Genomic DNA, 25,881 nt, shown 5'->3' with positions numbered 1-25,881 from the left:
TGATAGAATGAGATATCAATGTCACTTCTTAGAATGTTGTCATCAGTCTACGTTCTAAGCGGCAGATTCTCCCAATCTGACAAACAGCAAATGACAAGCTTAATTGAAGCTCCACCCAGTGACAAGGGACGCAACGGACTAAGAAATGTCCGTCCTCTCTGAAACAATGGACGCTATCTTGGCAGTTGAACGGCAGTAATGGCGAGCATCGTATCTTTGTAAAAGTGAAAATGTATTCAAATGAGATTCCAGCGGATAAAAAAAGACATGATGTTTCAATAATTGACATTAAACGTGCCAAGTATCGAAGAATCATAGCTAGTACAAAATCAATTCAAACTCCATCTCCTTGCATTGAAGAATATGCTACTGAACGAAGAGGTTCTCAGGCAGCTTTATCTTCGCAAGCCCGTTATGCTCTTGCGAGCCGTGTATATCATTCTCCATGAAACCACCCGCGGACTTCTTTACACCCATTCTGATTCTAGGAATTGTTACCTTGAAAGACATGGCGGGATCAAAAAACCCAATCCAGACGATGTCGTCCTCGGCAATACCAATCGCCTTGGCTACATTGCTGGGCGAGAGAATGCCGGAGGCTTTTATAGTATCGTAGTTGATTTTTGAGGAGAACATGGCATCGATAGTGATTTCGTATGGGCCGGCATTCTTGGAGCGGAGAACACGACAAAGATCTGATAGTGTCTCAGGATTCTGGAAAGGTTGGCCCGGAGTGGGTGCAATATGTTCACCACCCTGCGAATGCAGATTGATATTGGGTGTTTTCTCAAGTGGGTTGTTTTTTCTGGGTTTCGAAGATCCCTTGCCGATCCTGGTAACGGTACCTCGTAACAATGGCCCTTCAAGCGTCTGGGACTTGTCACTATCAACTGGAAATAGACGTTGTTCGTCGGGCTCCAAGTCCATCAGGTGATAAAGAGAGAACTCGGCACAGGGGCCCATCTCAACCTCCATAAGTCCACCCAGTCCAAACCCGAAGTTTCCTGCTGTAGCCTTCTGTCCAGGGTACGGTGCATGCTTTTAAAAGTCAGCTGTGTCACAAATTTGTGCCAAAAAGACTTACAATCATCCCAACTCTAGCCTTGGACGCAATGCTATTCGCCAACGTTTGAGTCGAAGCGAGTGCTTCACCAACGATGAAGAGCTGTCCAGCTCCCGTGGGACTAAACTGGCCCTTTCCGTAAACGTGAAAGTCAAGCTTCCACTGGCTTGTAGATTCGGTGTGCTGCTGGGCTACATAAAGCTTGACACGGGCGAGGAGCTTGTCGATTTGAGGGATGAGGATGTCTGTATACACAAGTCAGAATTTCCATCAATAGCCTGGATGTCATGACTCACGGTCTCTAATGCTACCCATAAACATAGATCTGTACCCAACGATTCGGGCAGCTTCGAGTTTGAATTGATAAGGCAACCCGTCCTCTTCTGAAGAGCGATATCTGCTGCCACGGACACGAACAGACCTTCCATCAGATAATTGCTCATATTTGGAATCTTGAAGATGGATTGAACCTCCAGGCCCCTTCAAGATATCGGGCCTCGTGTTCTCATAGAGTGTGTGAGCCGCAACGGAAAGAGGGTTACATTTTGAATCAGGGGCTGTTGGCCTGACATCGAATAGCCCCGTTGCGTATATAGTGGCCACAGCTCCGTGAGACTTTGGCGTGGAGCATTGCCCTCCGCACTCCAAGATCTTTCCCATGTGCAGGAACCCTCCCAAGCTAGAATGAAGTTGTTCGTTGCTCAAGTCATTTGTTTGGCGCATAAGTTGGTGTACGCAGTATGCAGCATATGGAGACGGGTCATAGGCTCGGCCACCGATAATGACGTCGAAGTCTGGATTGGCGTTCATGGCGTCGAGGAAAGGTTCGTGGCCTATTTGAGCAACTATATGGAGTGAAGACTCGATTTCGGCTGCGTCTGATGGAGGAACGCAAGGTCCACATCCTGTAAGACGACCCTGCTTGAAACGTTCAAGAACCATTGTCTTGTCAATGTTGGCAAATAAAGAAATGGTGTTGAAGGAGTAGTCACTAGAACCCCAGAGTTAAAACACTTTACTTCAATCCAGTCTCTGATAACTGACCTATTTCCCTCTTCCTCTGTGATTTCGTTGATGATATCTTGCATGATTTGAACATGCTCATCAGTTCCATCACCACCAGAAGAGCTAAAAATCAGCGGCACATGAAAGGTATGAGCAAGTCGAAGTAGCTTAGTCAGATCTTGAGCATACGCTGAACGAGGACATGACATAGACCCAAGGGCCAATTTCTGTGGCCCACTATCGGTAGATCCAGAGTCCATGATCATGGCGGTGGGTATGCCATTAGAAGTAAGGATACTAAGCTCGTGATGGATGAGCTTCTCGTCAAAGCCATAGCCTAACATGCCAACAGGCGTAACGATCTGGCAGATTGGTTTCGGGTCCATCGTTAATACTAATACACCTCTTGGTGCCACGCTGGTATGGATGTATCGAGCAGTTATGCAGGTGATGGGGCTGTTACTGATGATCTCAACGGATTGAGGACTAGTAGAGTGGTATCTGCGGTTCTCGTTGTATTGAGTGCTACGACGACCTTACATATCCGTCCATAGCCCTGCCAAGACCCCTATCAATCAATAGTGTATTGGCCGGCTCTCTATCGCTATAGATAAGAATTTGGTTCCTTTGTCCGTCTGATAGCCAAGTCCGACGGGTAAGCTGCAGGTTCTTGTTAGTCCTACGGATAACAATTACCGTAGCTAGTGCGGCAGATAGATCGAGCTAGTTGAAAGTGCCGCTCATTTAAAGAATTGCCCTTAACTTGCCCCCAACTGTCATCCTTGATTTATGCTTATATAAAAAATTGTTGTTTGTTTTTTGAACTATGTCCGTCAAATGTGACTTGAGGGGGCTGACCCAGAGATCTAAGCACAACTTGCAGATCTCTGCTTTCTGCTCAACCGGAGAAACCAATTCCATCTCTCTTTTCTATATTCAGTGTTGGACTTGGAAAAAATTGTTTGATATTAAAGATCCATTCTCTTTTATCATTGTGCCCCGTAATTGTGTCGGACAATTCAATTCTTTACAACACTCGAGCCTCTTCACAAGTCCGAGGTCCGTAGGGCTAGCGACAAGGATTAGGCTCCTCCACTTTGACTGCGCCTTGTCAGCAAATAAGCAATCCTTGTTTCATTTCCAGACATACTCTTTTGTAATTGGTCCAGAAATCCTTAGGGTTGCATCGAGGATGGAAGGATTCACGCTGGGGCTTTACTGCGACTCTGCCTTTCTTGAGGTCCGTAGGGCAGTTTTCAAGTCCGAGGGTGCAAAATGCGAGCGCATGATAATTTAATACCCCAGCAATCCGCCTTTCCCAATTTCGTTTTTAGACATCATCAGACAATTCTAATCTTTACACGATCTGAACCTTAGTCCGTACGGTGCAACGTTCAGGTTAATTTCGCTTGTTTCTTACAATTCTCCGACTATTTCGAATCTATTCACCACAATGAGTTATCACGATCGTCGCGATAGCGATCCTATCAAGCCGAGTATCCATGAGATGGAAGCATCGAGATCATGGCAACAGGTCCCCCAAAACGAAGAAGACATCACATCTTACAACCCATACACTTCTCAAACACAAGACTTGGGCTATTCGGCGTCAGCCTCAGTGGAGACCGAAAATTCCAAAGACAATGAGGGCCAGATGCCTCTGCGACAGGCTATCAAGCTGTACCCAAAGGTTGCAGGTTATTGTTTGGCCATGAGCATTCCCATTGTTGGATGGGGCTACGATCTTGTCATTGTCGGTGCGGTCGTCGGCACAGATAGCTTCCTGAAAGACTATGGAGAAATGATTCATGGCAAGATGGACACTCCTGGTAACTGGCTCTCTCTATGGTTAGGCCTTCCACCTGCTGGTGCAGCAATCGGATCACTACTTGGAGGCTGGCTTCAAAACAAAATTGGACGAAAGTTTACACTCATGATGGGTACTCTTGTCTCAGCTGTCGCCATTGCCTGCATGTTCTTCTCCCACATCCCCGAGCCTCTGGACACAAAGCGTATGCTTCTTACTGCTGGTTTGACTATCCAAGGATTTACTGTCGGTATCATCAGGGGAGTCTGTGTCACTTGGGTCTCAGAAAACACACCGACAGCTCTACGTGGATCGGCCATGGCCTTGTTCCCTGTCTTCACTTTACTCGGTCAACTCATCGGTCTACTCGTCACACTTGCTATCAACGGTATTGAAGGAAATTCTGGCTACCTTGGAGCTTTTGGATCGCAATGGATACTCGCCGTCGGGCCACTTATTCTCTCTATCCTCATGCCTGAGAGTCCAGCACACCTGATCAGAACAGGACAAGAAGAGCGCGCTATCAAATCAGCAACTCGGCTCTACGCACCCAAGATCAACCCTTTCAGTCAACTCGAACGAATCCGTGCTACGATTGAGGAGGAGAAGGCTAACACTGCATCTGCGACATACTGGTCCTGTCTTCGGGGAACAAACCTCCGAAGAACTCTGATCGTAGGCCTAGCTTCCATCTTTCCCCCACTTTTTGGTATGGAGCTCCTTTCCAACGCAAACCTCTTCCTTCGAAGTATGGGCATGGAGAGTACCCCTTCATTGGTGTTTATGGCTGCTGGTGTAGTCGCAGGAATGTTTGGCAATGCCATCGGTTTCTGGCTTCTCTCGCGCACTGGCCGTCGCAATATGATCATTCCATCCATGGGTGTAGCCGCTATTCTCTGGGGAGCTATGGGTATCACTGGTTTTTGGTCCAGCGAGGCCCTCACTTGGGTTGCTGGCGGTATCATGATGTCTGTCATCATCGTTTGCGGTCTGGGAGCCTGGCCTGCCGGTTATGCTATCGTGGGAGAAACAAGTTCGCTTCAACTCCGATCACTTACTCAAGGATTGGCCAGTATAGCTGAGAAGGGGTTTTCTATCACGTTGGCTATCGTGTTACCCATGCTGTTTAGTCGAGACAAGGCAGCCCTCGGAGCAAAGACTGCTTTTGTCTTCTGTGGAACTTCAGTCATTGGGGCTGTTCTGACATGGCTGTTTGTTCCTGAGATGAAGGGACGAAGCGCGATTGAGATTGATCAGATGTTTGAGATGAGGCTGCCTGCGAGGCAGTTTAAGGGTCTGAAGCTGCAGGCTCATCAAGTTCAGGAATCAGCACCACTAGCAATGCAACAACAATATGCTTAAAGGCTAGAGAGACGAAATAGAAATGAGTCTTATTATGTGCTCAAATATAATAGTTAAAACGCCAAACAATCCCAGGGTATCATTTAAAACATTTGTTCACCTTTTCACTCCTTTCCTCCTCTCGCTCACCCCATCTGTCCTCCCACAAGTCTGATTTCACGTATTGCCAACACATGGGTGCACCGCCCATTCCCCATCATGTCTTCATCTCATTGAGAGTGACTGGATTCACAAGTTCGTAGAGCTCGAGGCTAGGATAGCCGTACTTGGACTCTTTGCGTCCTGCGTTGAAGACTTCGTTGCCAATACCAGCTGGTTCAGTAGGCACGGAGCCTGGTTCATGGCGGGTGTAGGATGAGATTATGGCGATATGACTGAAGTTAACAAGTTAGTATTACTATTTTGCCTAGGACGAGGGTGAAAATAAAATTTACGTTATTGAAGAGCTTCCTCCACCACTGCAGGTCTCGTAAAGCCAGAGGCGCGACACACCATCTTTGAGACGGTACTTGCGATATTCATGATTCTTTTCGCGGCTGATAACATTGGCTAAATGATGTGGTTTAATCGATAGCAGCACATCGGACAAGCTCCGAGTGGGAGCGGAAGCTGAAGCGGGCGCCATGATTAATGTGAAGAGTATCACTATTTTTAGGAGCGATCAATGAATCATGTATCAGCCTTTGGGTAAGGTTCACAGAAGCCGTTTGAACTATGTATACTTAGGAGAAACTAAACTTTCTGTAAATGTAGTTTGATGAATATGATACAGGAAATGGAAGAAGAAGAATGATAAAGACAGACTAGCAATTCAGCACCATTACCCTGCAGGACCAGAAGAGAAAACAGGATATGAGACATGCGCCCAGCTGAATTATCAGTCGCTGCCAATTATTCTGATCAATTTCAAGAATTATAAATACCATACAAACCTGCATATATCCAGCCACTTCCGATAATGTAACTAATCTCTGTCAAACCGTAACGCCGCCACGAGCACGGTATTGTTGATCCTACCCAAGTCTGGAAGCGCATCACCCGCTTATATAGAAGTGCGGGGAGCCTCTCCGTTCATGCTGTGTTCCGATTGAGAAAAACACCTCTTTTAGGCTCCTCCTGCCAATTTGTACATATATCAGACGAGCTAAATGCAAGGACTGTGGGAGTAACGTAGCATATTTATTTTGAGGTAACGTGGCACATGATCTAGGTACACCTTGGCGGCCAGAGATCAAAAGCACACGCACATTCGTGACAACGAGACAGGTTGCTTACTTTCTTGTTTTTAAACCACGCTAGCTGTTGAACATCACTGGATGAGTGGTCAATAGAATATGATTGTCTTCTTGCTATTGCTCTTTAGCACGGCTGTGGCCACTACGAACTCAAAGCTACTGGCTACCGAATCTGGTCAGAAGGATGCAATCCCTAACTGGGACTTCCAACAGATAAGCAAAGTCACCGAAAACCTCACATCGCTTTCTTTAACCAACATTGATACTTCTTCCTGGCACCATGCACCTGTATCCCGGTGTACCCTGATGGCCTGTCTCCTGGCCCAAGGCACCTACGAACTAGACGGTCATGATGGTCTCTGGTACTCCGACAATCTCGCACAATTCGACGACAGTCTCTTTCATGTTCCATGGGTTTATCGCAATCAATTCAAATTGAAAAGTGGATATCAATCGCCAGATGTCCATTACTTCTTAGAAACCAACGGAATCACCCCCGCTGCAGACTTGTTCCTCAATGGGAAGCAAGTCGCCAATAATGTCACGCAGTCCGGTTCTTATGGCGGCCATACATACGACATCACGCCTCATGTTGGGGAGGAAAATGCACTTGTAGTCAAGGTGTATCCTACAGACTATCAATATGACTTCGCCGTCGGATTCGTCGATTGGAATCCATATCCACCTGACAATGGGACGGGAGTGTGGAGGGACATCACTATCAAACGGACGGGCGACGTCTTTATGGGCGCCGTGGGCGTACTCGTCAACATGGATACTCCTATCAAATATAATCAAGATCATCACGCAGTCATTACTGTCAAAGCTCAGGCTCGCAACTTGAAAAAGAAGCCAATAAAGTTCGTGGCTAAAGCCAATATCAAGTCTCCAAATGGAAAGACCCTCACGGTAATAACGAAGACTCTGAGCCTTGGAGTCGGGGAATCGACCACAGTTGAGCTTTCCGCAAATATCAAGAACCCAGAGGTTTGGTGGCCAGCCGCTTGGGGCGAACAGCCTTTATACTCTGCCCAACTGACTTACTCTATCAGACATGACACCTCGGATGTAAGCCCTGTCACCAATTTTGGCATTCGAACCGTCACTTCCGAGCTCAACTCACACAACGACACTACGTTTCTTGTGAATGGCTACCCCATCCAGATCACAGGTGGTGGATACACTTCGGACATGTTCTTGCGGTGGGATCCCCGCCGCTTCGAGCATATAGCACGCTATACTCTAGACATGGGCATGAACACCATCCGACTCGAGGGGAAAATGGAGCAGCCAGAGCTCTACGGCATTGCTGACAGACTTGGTCTTATGCTCATGGCAGGTTGGGAATGTTGTGATCGATGGGAAAGTTGGCCCTATAATCACGACTTGTCCATGGACCCTCCTCCTAAGTGGCATGACGCTGACTACCAAACTGTCAACGCTTCAATGAGGCATGAAGCCGCAATCATGCAATCCCATCCAAGTGTCATCGCCTTTCTTGTTGGAAGTGATTACTGGCCCGATGACCGGGCCACTAAAATCTACCTGAACGGCTTACACGATGCGGGATGGCAAGTCCCCATCATATCCTCGGCTGCGAAGCGCGGTCACCCAAAGCTTCTTGGTCCATCCGGGATGAAGATGGAAGGACCTTATGACTGGGTTCCGCCAGTCTACTGGTTTAATAGAGAACCGACAGCCAAGAGGTTTGGATCATCTTTTGGATTCGGATCAGAGCTCGGTGCAGGTGTTGGAACGCCTACCAAAGGAAGTTTGGTCAAATTCTTGACAGATAACGATATGGAGGATTTGTGGAAGAAGCCGAACAAAGGCCTCTACCATATGTCTCAGGATACTTCTCAGTTTCACGATCGGTCCATCTACAACAAGGCACTGTTCAAGCGGTACGGCAAACCTACATCTCTGGACGACTATCTCATTAGCGCGCAAATGATGGATTATGAAGCAATTCGCTCTGAATTTGAAGGCTGGGGCAGTCATTGGAGCTCTTCCCGCCCAGCCACAGGTCTCATCTACTGGATGTTGAACAATGCCTGGCCGAGTCTTCACTGGAACCAATTCGACTATTATCTCCATCCAGCTGGGACTTATTTCGGCACCAAGATCGCCACTCGTGTCGAGCACGTAACGTTTGATTACTTCAACAACTTTATCTGGGTTGTCAACCGCTCACTCAAAAAGTCCGGTCCTCGGTCGGTTCACATTGAATTGGTGGATCTGAAAGGAAAACAGATCTCTCGCCAAACTCTTCGCCTATCCACAAAGTCTAACAAGTCTCAAAAGGTTGGCGATATTAGCAGCTCGATCAAGAAAATTGAAGATGTCGCAGTACTTCGGTTGACCCTTGTCGATGACGACAACAACGCGGTGCTCAGTCGCAACGCGTATTGGCTATCGAAACAAAACGACATAGTAGACTGGGCATCCACGACATGGTACGTCTCCGACGTCAAACAGTTCGCCAATTTTACTGCATTAAATGAGATGGACCGAGCAACTGTTACTCTGGCGCCGTCCGGTGGTAAAGCTTCTGGCAAGTGGAAAATTCGAGTAAAGAACACTAGCCCAGTTCCGGCTGTATTCATTCAGTTCAACCTCGTGGATAAAGCTGGCAATGATGTGGCTCCGTTGACCTTGTCAGACAATTATTTCACTTTACTTCCACGTGAAGAGATTGAAGTTGAGCTTGAAGACTGGTCAAATAAGGGCGTCAAGGTGGAAATGATTGGGAAGAATGTCAAAGCATCTCAGGCTAGACTTCGCTAAATATTCTTGCTACAGGCAGGGGCGTGGCCTGTAGAGACCAGTTCAAACTGTCTCACTAGCCGTAGACATGCTGAGCAAGCCTGGAACATGCGCCACATGCTAACCCTGTACTGCGAATGCCTCTTCACTTCCGTTCAATTAGTTTTTATTCACATGCATCACGCAAGATTAATTGACGATCAATTTAACATGAATGCATTTATTATTCCTCAATGTGATGCTAACTTGTCAAACCCCATAGAAATTAGGTCAAGTTGAAAGATACAATTAAATCACAGAAAAATGACTAAAACCTTGCAAGATGTAAGAAATAACATTGAACAAAAACAAAACCCAAACTAAACAGTCACCGGTACCTCAACATTAGTGGAGAAGTCCGTGATTGTTGTACAAAGACAACTAAACAATTGCTCAGCCAACTTCATTCTTTCAGCTCCATCTTGGCGATACAAGAAACAGACCTCAGTGTTGCCGGAGTCCTGTGGCGTGGTCACAACGCTAAAGTCGGCCGTGTCTTCCTGAGAAGCGATCGCGCCAACCTTGTACGTGTTTGGTCCGATGTCCAGGCTGCCAGTTTGAGACATGCTCTGATGCTGGACAATAGTAGAAAATCCGTTTGCTCCATTGTCGTTCCAGTTCGTGCAGCCTTTGATGATTTCTCTGAAGCCAAGTGATTCGTACGGTATGTTGTCTACTTGCTGGTGCTGAATGTGTTGAAGAAGGTCTAGCACCGTCCAAGAGTCTTGTAATTGTACGCGTACAGGAACCACATTGAGGCAAGGGCCGACAATAGCTTCGATGCCAGGAACATGGCGTGAGTTCCGCCCACTAATGAGGTGGCCAAAGACAATGTCGGTCATCCCAGTATTCTTGGCCAGAACCATAGACCAGGCGGCCTTGACAACAGTAGCGGTCGTGATGTTGAAAGTAGCGAGCGAGGGTGTGGCCACAGTCCGTTTCATTAACTGCGTAGGACTTGTGCGCATCGAGCCGCATTGTCGTGGAACGAGGTTTGTAGGAACGGAATTCTTGAGGAGGGATCTCCAGTAGGTGTATTGGTCAGAATTGGCCTTGCCAAACAAGCCGTGGATATAAGTCGCATACGAAGGTGGCGTGACAATATGCTCGCCTTCGTAGGATGCCTTCAACGCGTTAAGGATGGTTGGGAAGCAAACACCGTCATAAAGGGCGTGAGACAGTCGGACAAAGATCCTGTGTCGTTCTGAGGATTTGTGTCGGGCAAGAATAAAGCGGAGAGAAGATTTCTCAGGCCTGGGAGTTTGACGTAGGTGATCTGATTCGAGCTCCGATGTGAATTCCTCAATGTCGTCCACATCATGGAGAATAAGTTTGGACTGAACGTGGCGGAGGACGACCTGCAAGTAGGTTTCTTGGTATGGAACGAAGACGGTACGCAATATGTCGTAGGCGGCAATGACATTTGTGATACTCTCTTGTAAAAGGCCAATGTCAAGTGACCCTGCACCGTCGAGGAAGAAATGATTCAGCATCCATCGTGATTCAAGAAGGCTTCCCTCAACGGCTTGAGACTGGAAGTCGGTTGTTGGTAGGACATCTGTGATGCTGGCTCGGGAAACTCCAACAACGGGACAAACATGCTCTCGGACGAACTGCTCAGCGTTCTGTTGGAATAGAAGAGAGAGTGGTTCATAGACATGTTGATCCATCGCGATGGCTTCCTTCTTTGAGCTTAAAAGTGATGTGTTCCCATCACTTGAAACCATGTCTGCGTCTCTGTAGGACTTGTCTCTGAGACAATTCAGCATGGAGCCAAAGGTCGGGTTTTTGAAGATGTCAGCCACGGTGAGTGGCAGATCTTGATCTCTAGCATCTCCCACCATGGCCATGGCAATGATAGAGTCACCACCGCACTCGAAAAAGCTCATCTCGTATGTGATGTCAGTTGATGCAACATCAAGGTGATGCTCCCACAATGTGGATAGCTTCATATAGAGCTGATCCTTGTCTCGGGGCAACGAACCCCAAGATGTAGATGGCGAGAAAAGTGTGGCACTAGGTCCTGTAGAATAGCTACTCATTGTCGATGTGGGTGTTTGAACCTGTCGGCTCGTATGGCTGTGCTGGAAGGTCCATCCATCTAGTACCCCTGCGGTATTGATAGGCATTGCCGAATTTCGTGAAACCCGCAGATGTGACAAAGCTTCCTCACCGTGATCGATGATATCGCTCAGTACCTCAGACATGACGATGGCAAGGTCTTTAGCTTGTGCATTGGAAAGGATGTTGGTCCAATATCGGAACACGATCCCTTCATCGTCGCGAGTGGTGTTTGCGTTGAGCGTAACAGCATATTCACTTGGATCGAAGGCATCCACGGATTCAAACTGTAGAGCACTGATTTCTGAGTGTCCTGAAGAACCGGAATTTTGAATGGACACTGCCGTGTTGAAGAAACCTCGTTTCGATTGTCCTAGTTCATGACTAACACGACCAAGAGAGAAATGCTGATGTGGAAGACTGTTGGCGTAATCCTCTTGCGTGTCGAGGAAGAGTCTCTTGAGAAGCATTCCGTGGGTGAATTGGAAGCGGAAGACAAGCATGTTGATCAATGGCCCGACGATCTCATCAACACCATCGATGTCAGCATCGCGACCAGAAGCTAGATACCCAAAGCAGACATCTTGGGAACCGGTGTATTTACGAAGGACGAGTCCCCACGCCACCATGATCATGTTTGAGATTGTCACACCAGTATCCGATCCAAGTGAGTGAAGTTCTGAGAATCTGTCAAACTCGACGGCAATGGAGCCTAGACTCCGACCTGCCATGTGATCCGAGTTCATGGATGGGAATTCGGTGTACCTGGCTCCAGACAGATAGCTCTTCCAGTACATCAAACTCGAATCAGTCGGTTGTTTCGAGATGTAACTGATGTATTCCTTGTATGATGGAGGCTTGGTGGGGTGGAGGCTATTGGCGTATGCGCTGGAGATGTCGCGAACGATGATTGCCGTGGACGCACCGTCCGTTACAGCGTGATTCATTTCAAGCTTGAGGAAAACTTTGCCGTGCGTCGTTTCGCATATTGTGATCTGATAGGGAAGAATGGGCGTTCCGTGTCTCTTGTTGGTCTTTGCGAGTGACCTGGCGTTCAACTTTGCCATGACATCAATCTCTCGACATTTGACGATGTGAATTCGAGGCTTGCCCGGACGTATAACGACCTGATCAAAGGAACCTCCACTGCGAACACTCTCGATGAAGACAGTTCGAAGTGCGGCGTGACGCTCAATGACTTCCGAGCAGGCCTGAGCAAGCTTTGTAGAATTGATGGTTGAGCTGTTAAAGGCAGACACTTCAAGGATGGTGTGGAACAAGTATTGAGAGGGATCTAGAAGCTGACTTAGAAGTATACCCATCTGCATAGGTGAGCATGGATATATGTCTTCCACCTCATCGAAACGAACATGAGCAGTAGGTAGAGACTTGGCAACCAGCCTGTCAAGTTTGGTGTAGTCCAAGGACATGAGTGGAAAGTCACTGATAGTGGGACAGGATGGAGCGACGCTGAGCTCTGTTGCCATGTCGCTGAGAACCTCCTTGCAGGTGGTCACCCACTGCTTGATGAGATCTTGGTGTAGCATGTTCTTGTTGTACATGAAGTTGAAATGAATGCCGTCACTGAGAATAGAAATGGAGAGCTCAAATAGAGCTAGGCGACGTGTTTCAGGACCAACATCTGACATAGATTCCATTTCTTCCTCGCTCATGGAGAGGTTGAACGGGCGTAGAAGAGATTCGTCCCCGTCCATTTGTTGCGACCGGCCTAGAAAGTTCAATAGTATCTCCATTGGCTTCTGACTGTCTGGAGACGGTTTCGTGGAATTGGCTAGATAACGTTGAGCGAAGTAAGGGCGGCCGTTGTCGGGTATGGCACGTCTCGAGTCTTTGACTTTACGAACAAAGTCAATAGTGTCGGTAGGGTCGACGTTGTGATGTGATACATCGATAGGACAAAGTGAGGTGAACCATCCGACAGTTTGGGAAAGGTCAATCGAGTCATCCCACGGTTCACGGCCATGGCTTTCATTGAACAATGTTGGAAGCTCACGGTCTGGGAAGCACTGTCCAAATGACATAAACAGAGCTGAGATAAAAAGATCCAGAGGTTCGGTTCTGAGTGTTCGATGTGCGTCTTCTAACAGAAGAGAGACAGTGTCGGTGTCCGAGATAGTAAATGATTGCTGAGTGGCCTGTGAATAGCTGTTAGAGATGTCTGAAACACCCCAGAAGTCTAGATTTGCAGGTCGCAAAGTGAATGGCAGTAGATCCTCGCTTCCCTTCTGCATTGATATGGCATGCTCAATCTGTGCTGCATTCCACCTTCGGAACGATAGAGGCCTTGGTGACATTGAACCTGAAGATGAAAGCAATGTCTCGAGGTCTTGAGCGATGTTGATCCAGGAAACGACGTCAACAACGAGATGGTGAGCGATCATGGAGACATGTTGAAAGCCATCGGGCATTCTGAACAGGTCAACAATAAATACTGGACCGGAGATATTGATACTCTCTTGGCTGGTAGCGATGTATTGGGCGATTTGGGAGGCATCGCTGACCTCGTGGAAATGAAAACTGTAAGAATCTTCAGTATCCGGGGCAATGTGCTGAGACCACTGGCCAATAGTCGCAGACTTGCTGAATCGCGCACGAAGCATTGGGTGTCTCTGCACTAATGAATGAATGGCATTGGCGATATTACATGCTTCAATGGACTTCTTGACCGAAAAGAGCTGGCTTTGGTTGAAACGGTCTCCACGGTCCTTGTTGGAACTGTTGTTAAAGAATAGCTGTTGGATCGGTGACAACGCAAATGGTTGACTGTTGTCATCTTCATAGTCGGGAATGCCATTCTGCCTCCCGCGATCTTCCTTCTCAATGAGGGCAACTAAGTCGATGATGGATTTGCCACTCATGATGTCTCGCATGGTCAATTGAATGGAGTGATCGCGACAACGAGACATGACTTGCATGGCCATGATGGAGTCTCCACCTAGGGAAATGAATGAGCGATTCGGTAGTGTAGCTTCGTGCGGAATGCGGAGAACTGAGGCCCAGATGCGTCTCAGAAGTTGACAAACCAGTGTCGTGTCGGAATCGACAGCAGTCTGGCTGTCTGGTTGAGTGAGAATAAATTCGGGCATTTCCGTATCCATTTCAGCGAGCCATGCCTGAGTACTGGTCCTGTCAAGCTTCCCTGATAGCAACAAGGGAATAGCATCAACCACGAGCCATGACGAAGGCATCATGTAAGGCGGTAGGTTCTCGGATAGAATGTGCTGCAAGTCAGGAATATTGAGTCGAGCTACCTCCATGGCAGAATCAGAAATTGGACTAAATTGTGAAGAAACAAGTCCCGGATTGTGACAGTCGGGGTTCTTGAATGAGAGAACGGCCACCAGTCGGCCTTTGAAGATTCCAGACTTCGGTAGTGCGACCAGAGCATTGCGAAGCCGTGAGTCAGACTCAAGACACGCTTCGATCTCGCCTAGTTCCATGCGCTGACCGTGAAGCTTCACCTGATTGTCCTTGCGGCCAATAAAGGTCAAACCGCCATCTGGTCGATACCTGACCATGTCGCCTGTCTTGTACAGACGAACTGGCCGTTCGTGCTTCTCGTCGACAAAGTGATGCATCCATGTCGGCTCTTCGATGAATAGTTGTGATGTCTTTGTGCTGTCATTAAGGTAACCTCGAGACAGGATGGGACCACTAATGAGCAGTTCACCTTCACAACCCACAGGAACAAGCTGATTGTGATCTCTGGTATCAACGATCCAAGTGTGACAACCTTGCGTAGCATGGCCGATGTTGGAGGGATCTTGATCTTCAGCGACATTGGAATTGGCGACAGCATACACTGTACATTCAGCAGGTCCATAGCCATTGATCAACTTGACCTTGTGCGACCACTTGCTGATAGTTTCTGATGTCATGGCTTCACCTCCACAGACAAGTGTTTGGAGGGTCTTGAACATGGAGGGATCCTGCATGTTGGCCAGTGAGGGGGTCAGAAAGGCCCACGTAGCCTCGAGAGTATTCATGGCACCCGGCAAATCGGTAACCCTCATTTCTTCACTGGGAACACAGAGACATGCACCCGTAATGAGCGTGCTAAATGTCTCTCCCATAGCGATGTCGAAAGCGTATGACGTAAAGTGGAAGACTCTCGAGGTAGTCACGAGATGCATGCGTTCTGTGTAGGCTCTGGAACTAGCCACAAATGAGCCATGCTCAATGACAACACCCTTTGCCTTACCAGTACTGCCGGAAGTGTAAATAACGAAGGCTGCGTTCTTTTCTGTCACAGTTGGTAGGTCTTCAGGAATGACATGCTCTTGACAAATCTCTTTATGGAAAAGCTCTTGGTCGACCGCAATAACAGTATTAGCAACGTCTCCAAATCGGTCTTGGTACTGTGGCGAACATAGAGCAATGCTGGCCTTGCATTCTCGGGCAATCTCTGCATGTCGAGCACGAGGATGAGCGGGATCCAACGGGATAATGGCACCACCAGCAAGAATCACAGCAACCATCGCCACGGTAGTCCAGAGAGACTTGTCCATACAGCAGGGTACCATTGTTTCGGGCCTGATGCCCTCCTGCACAAGACGCCTGGCAAGACGTCCAGCGTGCTGTGCTAAGGAACCGTAGGTGAGATGACCATCCCAAGCCCGGATAGCGGTAGCATCATGGCGCGCAGCTACTGCCTGCCAGAAAAGGCTGGAGATGCTATCATGTGCAATATCTCGAGTTCCCTTGTTCCAGCCCTTGATTATCTGGAGATCCTCTTCGTCGCAGAACTGAATCTCAGCCAACTTATGATTCGGCTCCTGGGATAGATGGCTGAGCTGTTTAACAAGCACGTCAAATTGGTGAGCAAGACGCTCTGCCCGCCAGCTTGTCATGACGGTCTCGTTGTGGTGAATGGTCAGCACCAAATTGTTCAGTTCAACTGAGCACTCAACAACCAGTGGATAAGTGAAGAAGTTTTTGTGGTTCACTTGTTCATCGAGCGGCTGTAGAAGGTCTTGTTGTTCTGCTACTTCATCGCTGGACTGGATAACAAGCAGGTTTCTGAAGTCGCTAGCAACCGCAATTGATCCCCCGAGACGCTTGATGTGCTGAAGACCGGCATGCTGGTAGGGGATAACTTCGACTGAATTCTTATGAATGGTGTCCAGGAAGTGGCCAACTGTGGTACCTCGATCAATTTGGACCCTTCGGGGCACTGTCGTAAGAGTTGGGCCGAGGATATCTTCAACATGCTCCAAAGCAATGTCACGACCAGACAATGTCTCACCGAAGGCAACATCATCAGACCCAGTATGAGCTCCCAGAAGCAGCGCCCAAGCTCCACGAATGATGGTTGGGATAGTAATACCAGCGCCAATGTCATCCTTTCTGCACTGAATTGTATATTGAAGCGACGAATGGGATGACTCAGCGTCTGATGGAGTGATGGTCGGGAAGTGAGACACGGTTGACGCGTTTTGGAACGTTGCCCTCCAGAACTCATCAGAAGCTTGTGCATTGGTGCCAATCAAGTATCTGGCGAAGTTGGCGTATGGAACAACTGGTACGAGCTGTTCCTTACTCGCTTCTTGGTAGAACTGGGAAACAAGCTTGAGTAAAGATGGCATACTCCAGGCATCGTAAAGGGCGTGGTGTACTGTCCATACAAAGTAACGAAGGTCAGAATCGGAAGAACCAACGATCGCATACCTAGCCAACCGCCCTCCGTTTCGTTCAGGTAGTGGCATGGTCTGGCTAGCATCAACTTCGAGGCTACTATAGTATTCCCAGTCAATCGCATGGGGTTCTAATATAACTTGGTAACTCTTGAGGGATCGAGAGTTTACGATGCGTGATCTCAAGATGTCGACTTGGTCTGAAGTCCTCTGCCATGCCAATTGGAGACGCTCAACGTCGATAGTCGATGGCACCTTGAAGATGTATCTGGCCACGTAGGCGCCGGTTTGCTGCATTGAGGCTGCCACGAGGCCTTCTTGGAGGGAACTGCAAGTGTACAAGTCTTGTATTTGACTTGTATGAATGTCGCAACACTCGGCGATCTCATCGAGAAGCAAAGCGGGAGATTCGACGTCAGGCAACAGTGAAAAGGGCTCAACATCCACAATGGTAGTGTGCTTAGAATGACTACAACACGCGGCCATCTCCGACAACGTGGGGCTCTTGAGTATGTCCATAACGGTGAGGGAGACATTCTCCACCCTAGCGGCAGACACAACCTTCATAGCGCTGATAGAATCACCGCCAAGTCTGAAAAAGCTGTCATCAATACTGATGGCGCTGGTCGGGATGTTCAAAATATTTGCCCAGATCTTCTGCAACTTGCGCTGTATCGCAGTAGTCGGAACTCGGCTGTTACTAGCCCCAACCAGCTTGTAGTACCCAATATCCTTTGGTAGTATGGACTGGACGATGGCCCTCAGTTTCGGGCGATCCAGTTTTCCAGCTGATGTCCAAGGCATCCTGGCTACTGGAACATACATAGCTGGTACCATGTGCGACGGAAGGGCAATCTTGATCGACGTTTTAAGTGACTGGCCAATCTCCATGTAAGCACTCGACATAGGTAAGAGAGGGTCGTTCGCTTCCTTTACAGCCTCCTCGTTGACATGCTCATCAATAGTGAAGAAAGCGGCCAGCATCTTGGTCGATGTCCTGCCCTGAGGAATAACCAGTTCGACAGCGGATTGAACATTTGTTGGCAAGTTAGCCCTGACATGGTGTTCGATCTCACCAAGCTCAATGCGTTGTCCGTTGAGCTTGATCTGTGTGTCCTTGCGCGAGAAATAGTTCAAAGAACCGTCCCAGTTATACGCGACCAAATCGCCAGTCTTGTACATCCGGTCCACCCGGTCGCCACAGAGCTTCATGTTTGCACGCCATGGCGGATAGTCAATGAAAGCATCTCTTGTCTTGACTTCGTTACTCAGATAGCCCCGTGCCACAATAGGGCCTTCTACAAGAAGCTCCCCAATACTTCCAATAGGCATGAGGCGGTTATGGTTATGGGAATCGACTACCCAGACTCGACAGCCGACAGCGTGACCGATGTTGGCAGGTTCTTCGTTCAAGACTTCTCCATGCTGGTCAACCTTTATGTGGGATGCAGCGATGACCGAAGCCTCGCTTGGTCCATAGGCATTGATAAGCGCAGCGTGTCTTGACCACTTAGTGATGTGATCTGTTGTCATTGCTTCACCGCCAGTAACAAGAACTTTGAGGCCTGGAACGCTACCTGGCTTGAGAACTTTTGCCACAGATGGTGTAAGTAAGGCCCAGTTGACATCATATTTCGAGATGGCACCCGCTAGGTCATTCATACGCTCTTCCTCGGAAGGAATGCATACACATCCGCCTACCAGAAAGGTGGTCAAAATCTCCATGATACTGGCATCAAACGTGTGCGACGCAAATTGGAGGACTCGAGAGTCGGACGTCATTTTAATAGCTGCTGCATGAGCAGTTCCTCCCGTAGTAAAGGCCCCATGATCAATGATAGTGCCCTTGGGTACCCCGGTCGTCCCCGATGTGAAGATAATGTATGCCGCGTTGTCGGGTTGAACTGGGATAGAGGGCGGAGTTGCTGGCAAGGAAGATAGTTCAAAACTAGTCTCGAAACTGATGGGAAGGATCGGTACGTCCATGTCGAACTTGTGCACCAAGGATTTTGAGCATAGGATGAGTTTAGCGTTGATGTTTCGGACGAGGAACTCGATTCGCTCAGGCGGGTGATTGGGATCAATTGGAACAAAGGCAGCGCCAGCCTTGAGAACTGCAAGCATGGCGATTGGTGTCCATGCAGACTTTTCGAAACAGAGAGGCACATACATCTCTGGCACGACCCCAAGAGATACTAAATGATGGGCCAGTCGCGAAGATACCACATCAACCTCACTGTAAGTAAATATTGCATCCCAGGCTTCGACGGCCGTGGTATCATGGGCAAGGCGCTGGACATTTCGCTCGAATACATGATGAACGCATTGGTCCAATAGCGCTGGTTGGGTGTTGTTCCAACCCATCAATTGTTGCATGCAGTCGTCACTGAGAATATCGAGCTGATCGGTAGGAAGCGATAAGTCGCACGTGATGATTGAAGTCAGGACCTTGTCAAACGTAGAGGCAAGGCTCCTGGCTTGTGAATCAGATATTTTGTCTGTCCAGTAACATAGTTGGAGTTCTGCAGTTTGTTCCCAGACTTCAACGTTGACAGTCAAGTCATACTCATTAGGGTCCTGCGCGTCCTTGACGTCAAAGGAGACAGATCCGGTTTGCATGGACTTGTCGACGGACCTTCGTTGGAAGGAGTACGCAGTGTTGAAAAGTGGTTCGTTGGGTAAGTCTGCCACACGTTGTATGTCGGCAAGTGAGACATTTCTATGTGCCATCGCAGCGCTAAGGTCTCGTTGAACCATGCTAAGGGCGTCTCCAACTGTTTTAGACGCATCAAGGCGCACTCGAAGAACCAGCATGTTGATAAAAACTCCAATCGCGTTGTCGATATTTGGAACAGGGACATCTCTATCCGCAGCGAGATATCCGAAGCAGACATCGTCATGACCTGTATAGGCTTGCAGAACCAACGCCCAGGTGAGCTGTAGAACGTTGGATAATGTGACACCTGTCTCAGTACAGAATGCCTGTAGGTCTTCTGGATGTGAGATGGTCTGGTCCAGATATCTCAAGACCTTGGGGAGTGTGGGTTTCGACACTGACAGCAAGTGGCATGGTTCGACATCATTCAAGTACTCACGCCAGTATTCGATGTCATGAGGGCCCTGAACTTGTAGATGAGAGACATAATCTCTGTAGGTCGAAACAATTATCGAGTCCAAAGATCCGTCGTAAGCCTTTGCCAGGTCGCGGAACAGAATTGGCATAGACGTTCCATCAGATAAGGCGTGGCTCATCTCCAAAAGGCAGGTAACCTTTCCTTCTGTGCTATTGAAGATGCTGAGATGGTGAGGCGGCCTACTACTCATGATTTCTGGTGAAAAGCGCTCAGTCATCATTTGAAGTCGCTCGTCGTCGGCGCATTCGAATACGGAAACTTCAGCGCAATGGTTGCGCAGAACTACTTGGTTGATGCCGCCCTCCTCCAATAGAGAGTCAACAAAAATAGTTCGGAGAGTTGAATGACGCTGAACAACTCGTTGCCATGCATCTGCAAGGCGATGCACGTCTACAGAATGACTTGGCTCGACGCAGTCAATCCCAAATGTGACGGAGTACGAATAGAACTTGGGATTTCTGATCTGGGCAAAGAGAATACCCATCTGAACTGGAGAGCAAGGATAGACAGCTTCGACGTCGCCCCTAAAAGAGAGACCCTTCTCGGCAAGTCTTGCGTCGACCTTGGAAGCACCTCTGAATGCAAGCGGAAGGAGAGAGATGTCGGGATCTCGAAGTTCAGGTTTGACCTGGGACATTCGCTCGACAGCGGTCTGGAGAGAGTCCGAGAAATTCTCGATCCACTCTGGAACACAATGCTGATGTTTCATTTTTCTGTTATAAGAGAAGCTGAAACTCAAGACATCCCTACAGAACGAGGCAGATATCTCGATCAGTGCGAGTCGTGGCACATCGATTCCAATATCAGTCTGTGAAGCTGCTGACTCGAGTATGCCGTCAGGCGACTTGAAGACTGACCCTTCCAATTCGGTCTTTTGCCTTTGACCGAGAAAGTTGAAAGCTAGTTCCAAAGGCCATTCTGGAGAGTGGTTGTGGCCTGCCTCAGACAGCATCTGATGAGCAAAATAAGGGCGACCCTTGCCAGGAATTCGCTGTCTGAAGTCTCTGACCCAACAAATGATATCAAGAATATCCGGCTCTGCGGGTAAGGACTCGGGTAGATAGATGGGACAAAGGGTTGTGAACCACCCTATGGTACGCGACAGATCTAGCTTGTTATCTCTCGGCTCTCTGCCGTGGCCCTCATTGAATATAGTTGGCATGGAAAGCCGGCCGGGAAATGATTCATAAAATGACAATAGCAAAGAACCAAGTAGGACATCGACAATATCCGTGTTGAATGCTTCATGGCAAGAACTCAATAGTCGAAGCGACACATCAGAAGCTATTTCTGTTGTCTCCGTAATTGTGTCGCCATGGAGGTTAGGCACATCTTGCATTTCCCAGTAGGTGAGATCTTGCGCAGGTATGGGAACGTCGTGGAAAACACGATCTAGTGTTTCGTTGCTGATTTCTTCGAGCTGTAATAAGTTCCATGTCTGGAACGAAAGTGGTTTGGCTAAACTGGCGACTGATGATGATAACAACCCTTCCAGATCTTGCAAAATAATGTTCCAAGAGACGACATCAACAACAAGGTGGTGGGCTGCTAAAAAGACGATTTGCTTGTCGGAGTCCTCTATCTCGATGTTCGCCGCTGCGAGTAATGGTCCGTCAACGATGTTCAAAGATGTCTGAGTCTTCTCAATCAACTCAGAAGCGCGACATTGATGCACACCCACATGCGATTCGAAAGCATAGGAACCGTCAATGTCGGTAGTTATACGCTGAGAATAGACCCCATCAGTATCAGCGAAGCGAGCACGTAACATGCTGTGGGTTTTGACGATGGTTTCCAAGGCATTCGACAAATCATGAGGTGTGACTTTCCGCGTGGTCTCCAGAACCATGCTCTGGTTGAAGCGAGTAGACTCAGAGCACATGAGCTCAAAGTAAAGCTTCTGGATGGGCGATAGAGGGAATGATTTATTTTCTTCTTCTTCATCCTCATGTTTCACATCCTCTACAGCCTGAACAAACGATGCGAGCTCAATGATGGACTTGCTTTGCATGATTTGGCTGACTGAGAGCGACATGTTGGAAGACCTGCAGACCGCCACCAGCTGCATCGCCGAGATTGAGTCTCCTCCCGATTGAATGAATGATCGCGCAAATGACACGCTATCGACCTCAATGCCTAAGACCCTAGCCCAGGCAGCCCTAAGCTTAGTCTCGATGGTTGTAGCTTCTCGGTCTAGACCAGATGCTTGGGTCTCTTCTTGCGCACAGAGAGCCATCTGGTATTGTTCGGGGGACAGTGCCTCAACCCAGTCAACAGCCTTTCTCCGGTCAAGCTTTCCAGATGGCAAGAGAGGAATGTGATTGACGATGATCCACGTAGATGGGATCATGTAAGCGGCCAAATGTCCGGTGAGACTGTCACGCACACCTGTCAATTCAGAAGGCGTAAAGTCAATCACAAGTTGCATCTCATCAGCTGCTGTTGAATTGAATGTAGAGTGCAGCGAAAGCATTGCGACTAAGCGGTGTTTGAGCTGTCCACTCTTCGGGATAAATGCCAAACAAGATTGAACAGCCGTGTCTGCGCTCAGGTGATGTTCAATCTCCGACAACTCAAGTCTTTGGCCGTTAATCTTGACTTGATTGTCCTTTCGCCCTTGAAACTCGAGAGAACCATCTCTGTTGATTTTGGCAAGATCACCGGTTCTGTAGAATCTGCGCTTGTCGCTTGCAGTCTCACTGGGAAACTTGCCACACCATCGCGGGTTGGTGATAAAAGACTCTGCATTCTTCTGCGGATTCTTGAGATACCCTTGAGCGAGAATTGGCCCTTCCACCAAAAGTTCTCCAACGACGCCAATAGGTACAAGTCTGTCGTGGTTGGTAGAGTCGACGACCCAACAAAGACCTCCCACAGCACGACCAATATTGGCTGGGCTAGAGTCTTGCCCAACGCTCGAGTTAACTGTTGCGACAACTGAAGTCTCACTAGGTCCATAGGCGTTCATCAAGTGGACAAATGGTGCCCAGGTTGATATATGGACACGAGACATAGCCTCACCTCCAAGCACCAGCGTCTTGAGCTCAGGAACAGTATATGGCTCAATCAGCTGAGCTACAGAGGGTGTCAACAGAGCCCAATTGACCCGCATGCGACGAATAAACCCTGCGATATCGTTGCTACGTTCTTCCTCAGAAGGTACGCAAACAGTTCCACCGTGAATTAGGGTACTGAGAGTTTCCATTATGCTTGCATCGAATGTATGCGCAGCAAATTGCAACACTCTAGATGTTTCAGTCATTCCCATAGCGTTTCCATGGGCCATCGCTCCAGTGCAGAAGGCAGAGTGATTGATGATCGTCCCCTTGGGCCGTCCAGTCGTGCCAGATGTAAAAATGCAATAGGCTGGAGACTCGGGAGACACAGAAAAGTCATGTCCCTGTGGTAGTACCGACTCCTGCATCATAGCTTTGGATACAGAGATGACCTTCTGGCCTAGCCTGGTCAGGCGTTCGGCGTACTGAGGGGATGCTAGGACAATTGTGGCCTCGACGTCAGTAAGGATGCCACTGATACGGGCGTCAGGGTGAGCATAGTCCAAGGGCACGAATGCAGCACCGGACTTCAAGATGGCTAGAATTGATACAACGACCATAGATGACTTCTCCATGCAGAAAGGAACGAATGTGTTGGGTCGAATGCCAGCTTCAATCAGGACAGATGAGAGATGTGTCGATTGAGAATCCAGATCCGAGTACGTAAGGTTCTGATCCGACGCGCAGACGGCCACCTTATCTTGCGATTGTAGTATTCCTGTCGCTCTGATAACATCGTGTACAAGCGTTTCGGATGCAGGTACCACTTGACTATTTATCTCAGAAAGCGACTGGTAATCCCGTGTACTGATGAGTTCGAGGTCATTCAGTTCCCTATCCATCAGCTCTCTGGACGTAACCGTTGTCAACATCAGTGCGAACTGATCCATGATGCGATGCATTTGTGACTCGCAAATAACTTCGGGGTCAAAATGAACAACAGTCTCAAGCTCGCCATCTGCGACGTGACAAGACAGCATTAGTGGGTAAGAGTAAAAGTTGGTCCCGGCCATCTCGTTCGTCTGGTCACACCAAAATGCGTCTGTCGACTTCCGTGGTCCATAGTTGATGGCCAAAAGGTTCTGTGCGCCACAAGCAAATGCAGTATCACTGTTGATACGTTTGATACGATGAATGCCTGTAAATTGGTGCGTTCTGACCACTGCAGACTGGGCTTGGACGGAGCTGAGAAGGTCAGAGACCTTTTGTGAGCGGTCGAGTATTATACGTGTCGGAACAGTAGCCAGTGTGGCGCCTATCATCTCCTCAATACCGTCGACGGGCGCATCACGGCCTGTCATGGTTTCCCAAAAGATGACATCGTCTGATCCTGCATAGGTCGACACTGCCAATGCCCAGGCCGACCTGATCATTGTGGCTGTGGTTATTCCCAATCCAGAAGTCTTCATACCATCGTTGTGATGGTCGAAACTAGTCTTGTGAATAATGAGACCACTCGCATTCGACTTATAGTCGGGATTAGAAAGGCGAGGAAAGTGTTGTGTAGCGATATCAGCGAGATAGGACTCCCAGAACTTGACATCTTGGCTAGAGTCAATCTCGGTAAGATACCGAATGAACCTGGAGTAGCTAGGGCCGCTGCCGATGGGTTCAGGTGCGGGTTGTTGGATGTTCTCGTAGCATTGCTTGACCTTGTCCAAGATAAGAGGCAGACACCAGCCATCGTAGAGAGCATGATGAATAGTCCACACGAATAAGACACCAGATTGATCTTCAACAATTCCGTAGTCAGTCAGCTTTCCGCCGTTACTCGACAGAAGCTGGGATCGAAGAGCTTGGGCATCCAAGAGGTTGCCAAAGGTGTTCCATTGAGGGACATCCTCTTTCATGACCACATTCAAGATACCGTTGTTGGTCGTCTGTACAAGTCTGGTCCGAAGACTTCCTTCGGCTTCTATCACGAGCCGCCATGCCGTCTTGAAGATGTCGATGTCTGTACCATCCGGCATTTGGAAGACAAATTGGGCGACGTACGCTCCAGGGTCCTTGGCTGACAGAGCCATGAGACCCTCTTGGATAGGAGTACAAGGGTAAATGTCTTGTACATCCCCGGCATTGATTCGAGCCGCAGCTCCGATCTCCTCTTCCAATGCATCCATTGAGGCCACGTTGGATAATAGCGAAAACGGCTTGACGGCTGTGACTGCAGCTCTGGATAATGGGAGTGCCGATTGAGCCATGTCTTGCAGAGATACTTTCTGGAAGACACCAGTGACAGTGAGATTGATGTTTGACTTTCTCGCAAGCGTCACCAACTGCATCGCGGCGATAGAGTCTCCCCCAAGCCTGAAGAAGTGATCCTCAACTCCAATAGTGTTCGCATCCAAGTTTAGCACTTGAGCCCACATATCAGCCAATTGCTTCTCCATGTCGCTGGACGGGGCTCTTCCGCTCTTCAATGCCAACTTGTAAGAGGTCATATGTGCTGCAGGCACTGATTGAACTAGGGATCGAAGGCTTCGGCGGTCCAACTTTCCTGACGAGGTCAAGGGCATCTGTGAAACTGGAAACCAGATAGAAGGTATCATGTAGGCAGGAATACTATTCGAGAGGCTGATCTCCAATTCTTTGGCCAGCGATCTGAAAGAATCATCCATGGCCAATACGCTGCTTCCTTCGGTCCCGTCATTTAGAATGGCACCTGAGTCAGCGCAGATAAAACTGGCAAGAGATTTTTT

The 25,881-nt window shown here is 48.5% G+C and overlaps 5 protein-coding genes across 5 annotated transcripts; 2 read left to right on the top strand and 3 right to left on the bottom strand.

The window, feature by feature from the left end:
• Positions 1-339: 339 nt before the first annotated feature.
• On the bottom strand, positions 340-2,567 carry EDB82DRAFT_571231 (uncharacterized protein). The gene is made up of 4 exons (XM_025730823.2): positions 2,108-2,567; positions 1,360-2,054; positions 1,085-1,308; positions 340-1,038 (listed from the first exon to the last, which is right to left on the bottom strand). The coding sequence occupies exons 1-4, from the start codon at positions 2,452-2,454 to the stop codon at positions 367-369; spliced, it is 1,938 nt and encodes a 645-aa protein (XP_025589909.2). The 5' UTR covers positions 2,455-2,567; the 3' UTR covers positions 340-366.
• A 761-nt stretch (positions 2,568-3,328) lies between these two features.
• On the top strand, positions 3,329-5,671 carry EDB82DRAFT_44098 (uncharacterized protein). The gene has a single exon (XM_025730824.2). It carries the CDS (start codon positions 3,522-3,524, stop codon positions 5,235-5,237), a length of 1,716 nt encoding a protein of 571 aa, XP_025589910.1. The 5' UTR covers positions 3,329-3,521; the 3' UTR covers positions 5,238-5,671.
• EDB82DRAFT_520236 (uncharacterized protein) lies at positions 5,434-5,862 on the bottom strand (the record flags this gene model as incomplete). The annotated part of the gene is made up of 2 exons (XM_025730825.1): positions 5,434-5,611; positions 5,672-5,862. 2 exons carry the CDS (start codon positions 5,860-5,862, stop codon positions 5,434-5,436), a joined length of 369 nt encoding a protein of 122 aa, XP_025589911.1.
• Positions 5,863-6,502: 640 nt separating this feature from the next.
• On the top strand, positions 6,503-9,461 carry EDB82DRAFT_486326 (glycoside hydrolase superfamily). Its single transcript, XM_025730826.2, has one exon. The coding sequence runs from the start codon at positions 6,572-6,574 to the stop codon at positions 9,257-9,259; it is 2,688 nt and encodes an 895-aa protein (XP_025589912.1). The 5' UTR covers positions 6,503-6,571; the 3' UTR covers positions 9,260-9,461.
• A 136-nt stretch (positions 9,462-9,597) lies between these two features.
• EDB82DRAFT_486324 (uncharacterized protein) lies at positions 9,598-25,881 on the bottom strand (the record flags this gene model as incomplete). The annotated part of the gene is made up of 1 exon (XM_025730827.2): positions 9,598-25,881. A coding segment is annotated over one exon (16,284 nt), but the record flags the coding sequence as incomplete, so codon positions are not given.

This window comes from Fusarium venenatum (assembly GCF_020744135.1).
Source record: "Fusarium venenatum strain MPI-CAGE-CH-0201 chromosome Unknown EDB82scaffold_1, whole genome shotgun sequence".
Lineage (NCBI taxonomy): Eukaryota > Fungi > Ascomycota > Sordariomycetes > Hypocreales > Nectriaceae > Fusarium > Fusarium venenatum.
This window is presented reverse-complemented; position numbering and strand designations above follow the sequence as displayed.

What these genes read in the sequence shown, in the direction of transcription:
- EDB82DRAFT_44098 (XM_025730824.2), top strand. Translation starts at nt 3,522, where the DNA reads ATGAGTTATCACGATCGTCGCGATAGCGATCCTATCAAGCCGAGTATC.
- EDB82DRAFT_486326 (XM_025730826.2), top strand. Translation starts at nt 6,572, where the DNA reads ATGATTGTCTTCTTGCTATTGCTCTTTAGCACGGCTGTGGCCACTACG.
- EDB82DRAFT_571231 (XM_025730823.2), bottom strand. Translation starts at nt 2,454, where the DNA reads ATGGACCCGAAACCAATCTGCCAGATCGTTACGCCTGTTGGCATGTTA. An exon ending in ACAGAGGAAGAGGGAAATAG is followed by an intron (nt 2,055 to 2,107) that starts GTCAGTTATCAG and finishes CTGGGGTTCTAG; the next exon opens with TGACTACTCCTTCAACACCA. An exon ending in TATGGGTAGCATTAGAGACC is followed by an intron (nt 1,309 to 1,359) that starts GTGAGTCATGAC and finishes TTGTGTATACAG; the next exon opens with ACATCCTCATCCCTCAAATC.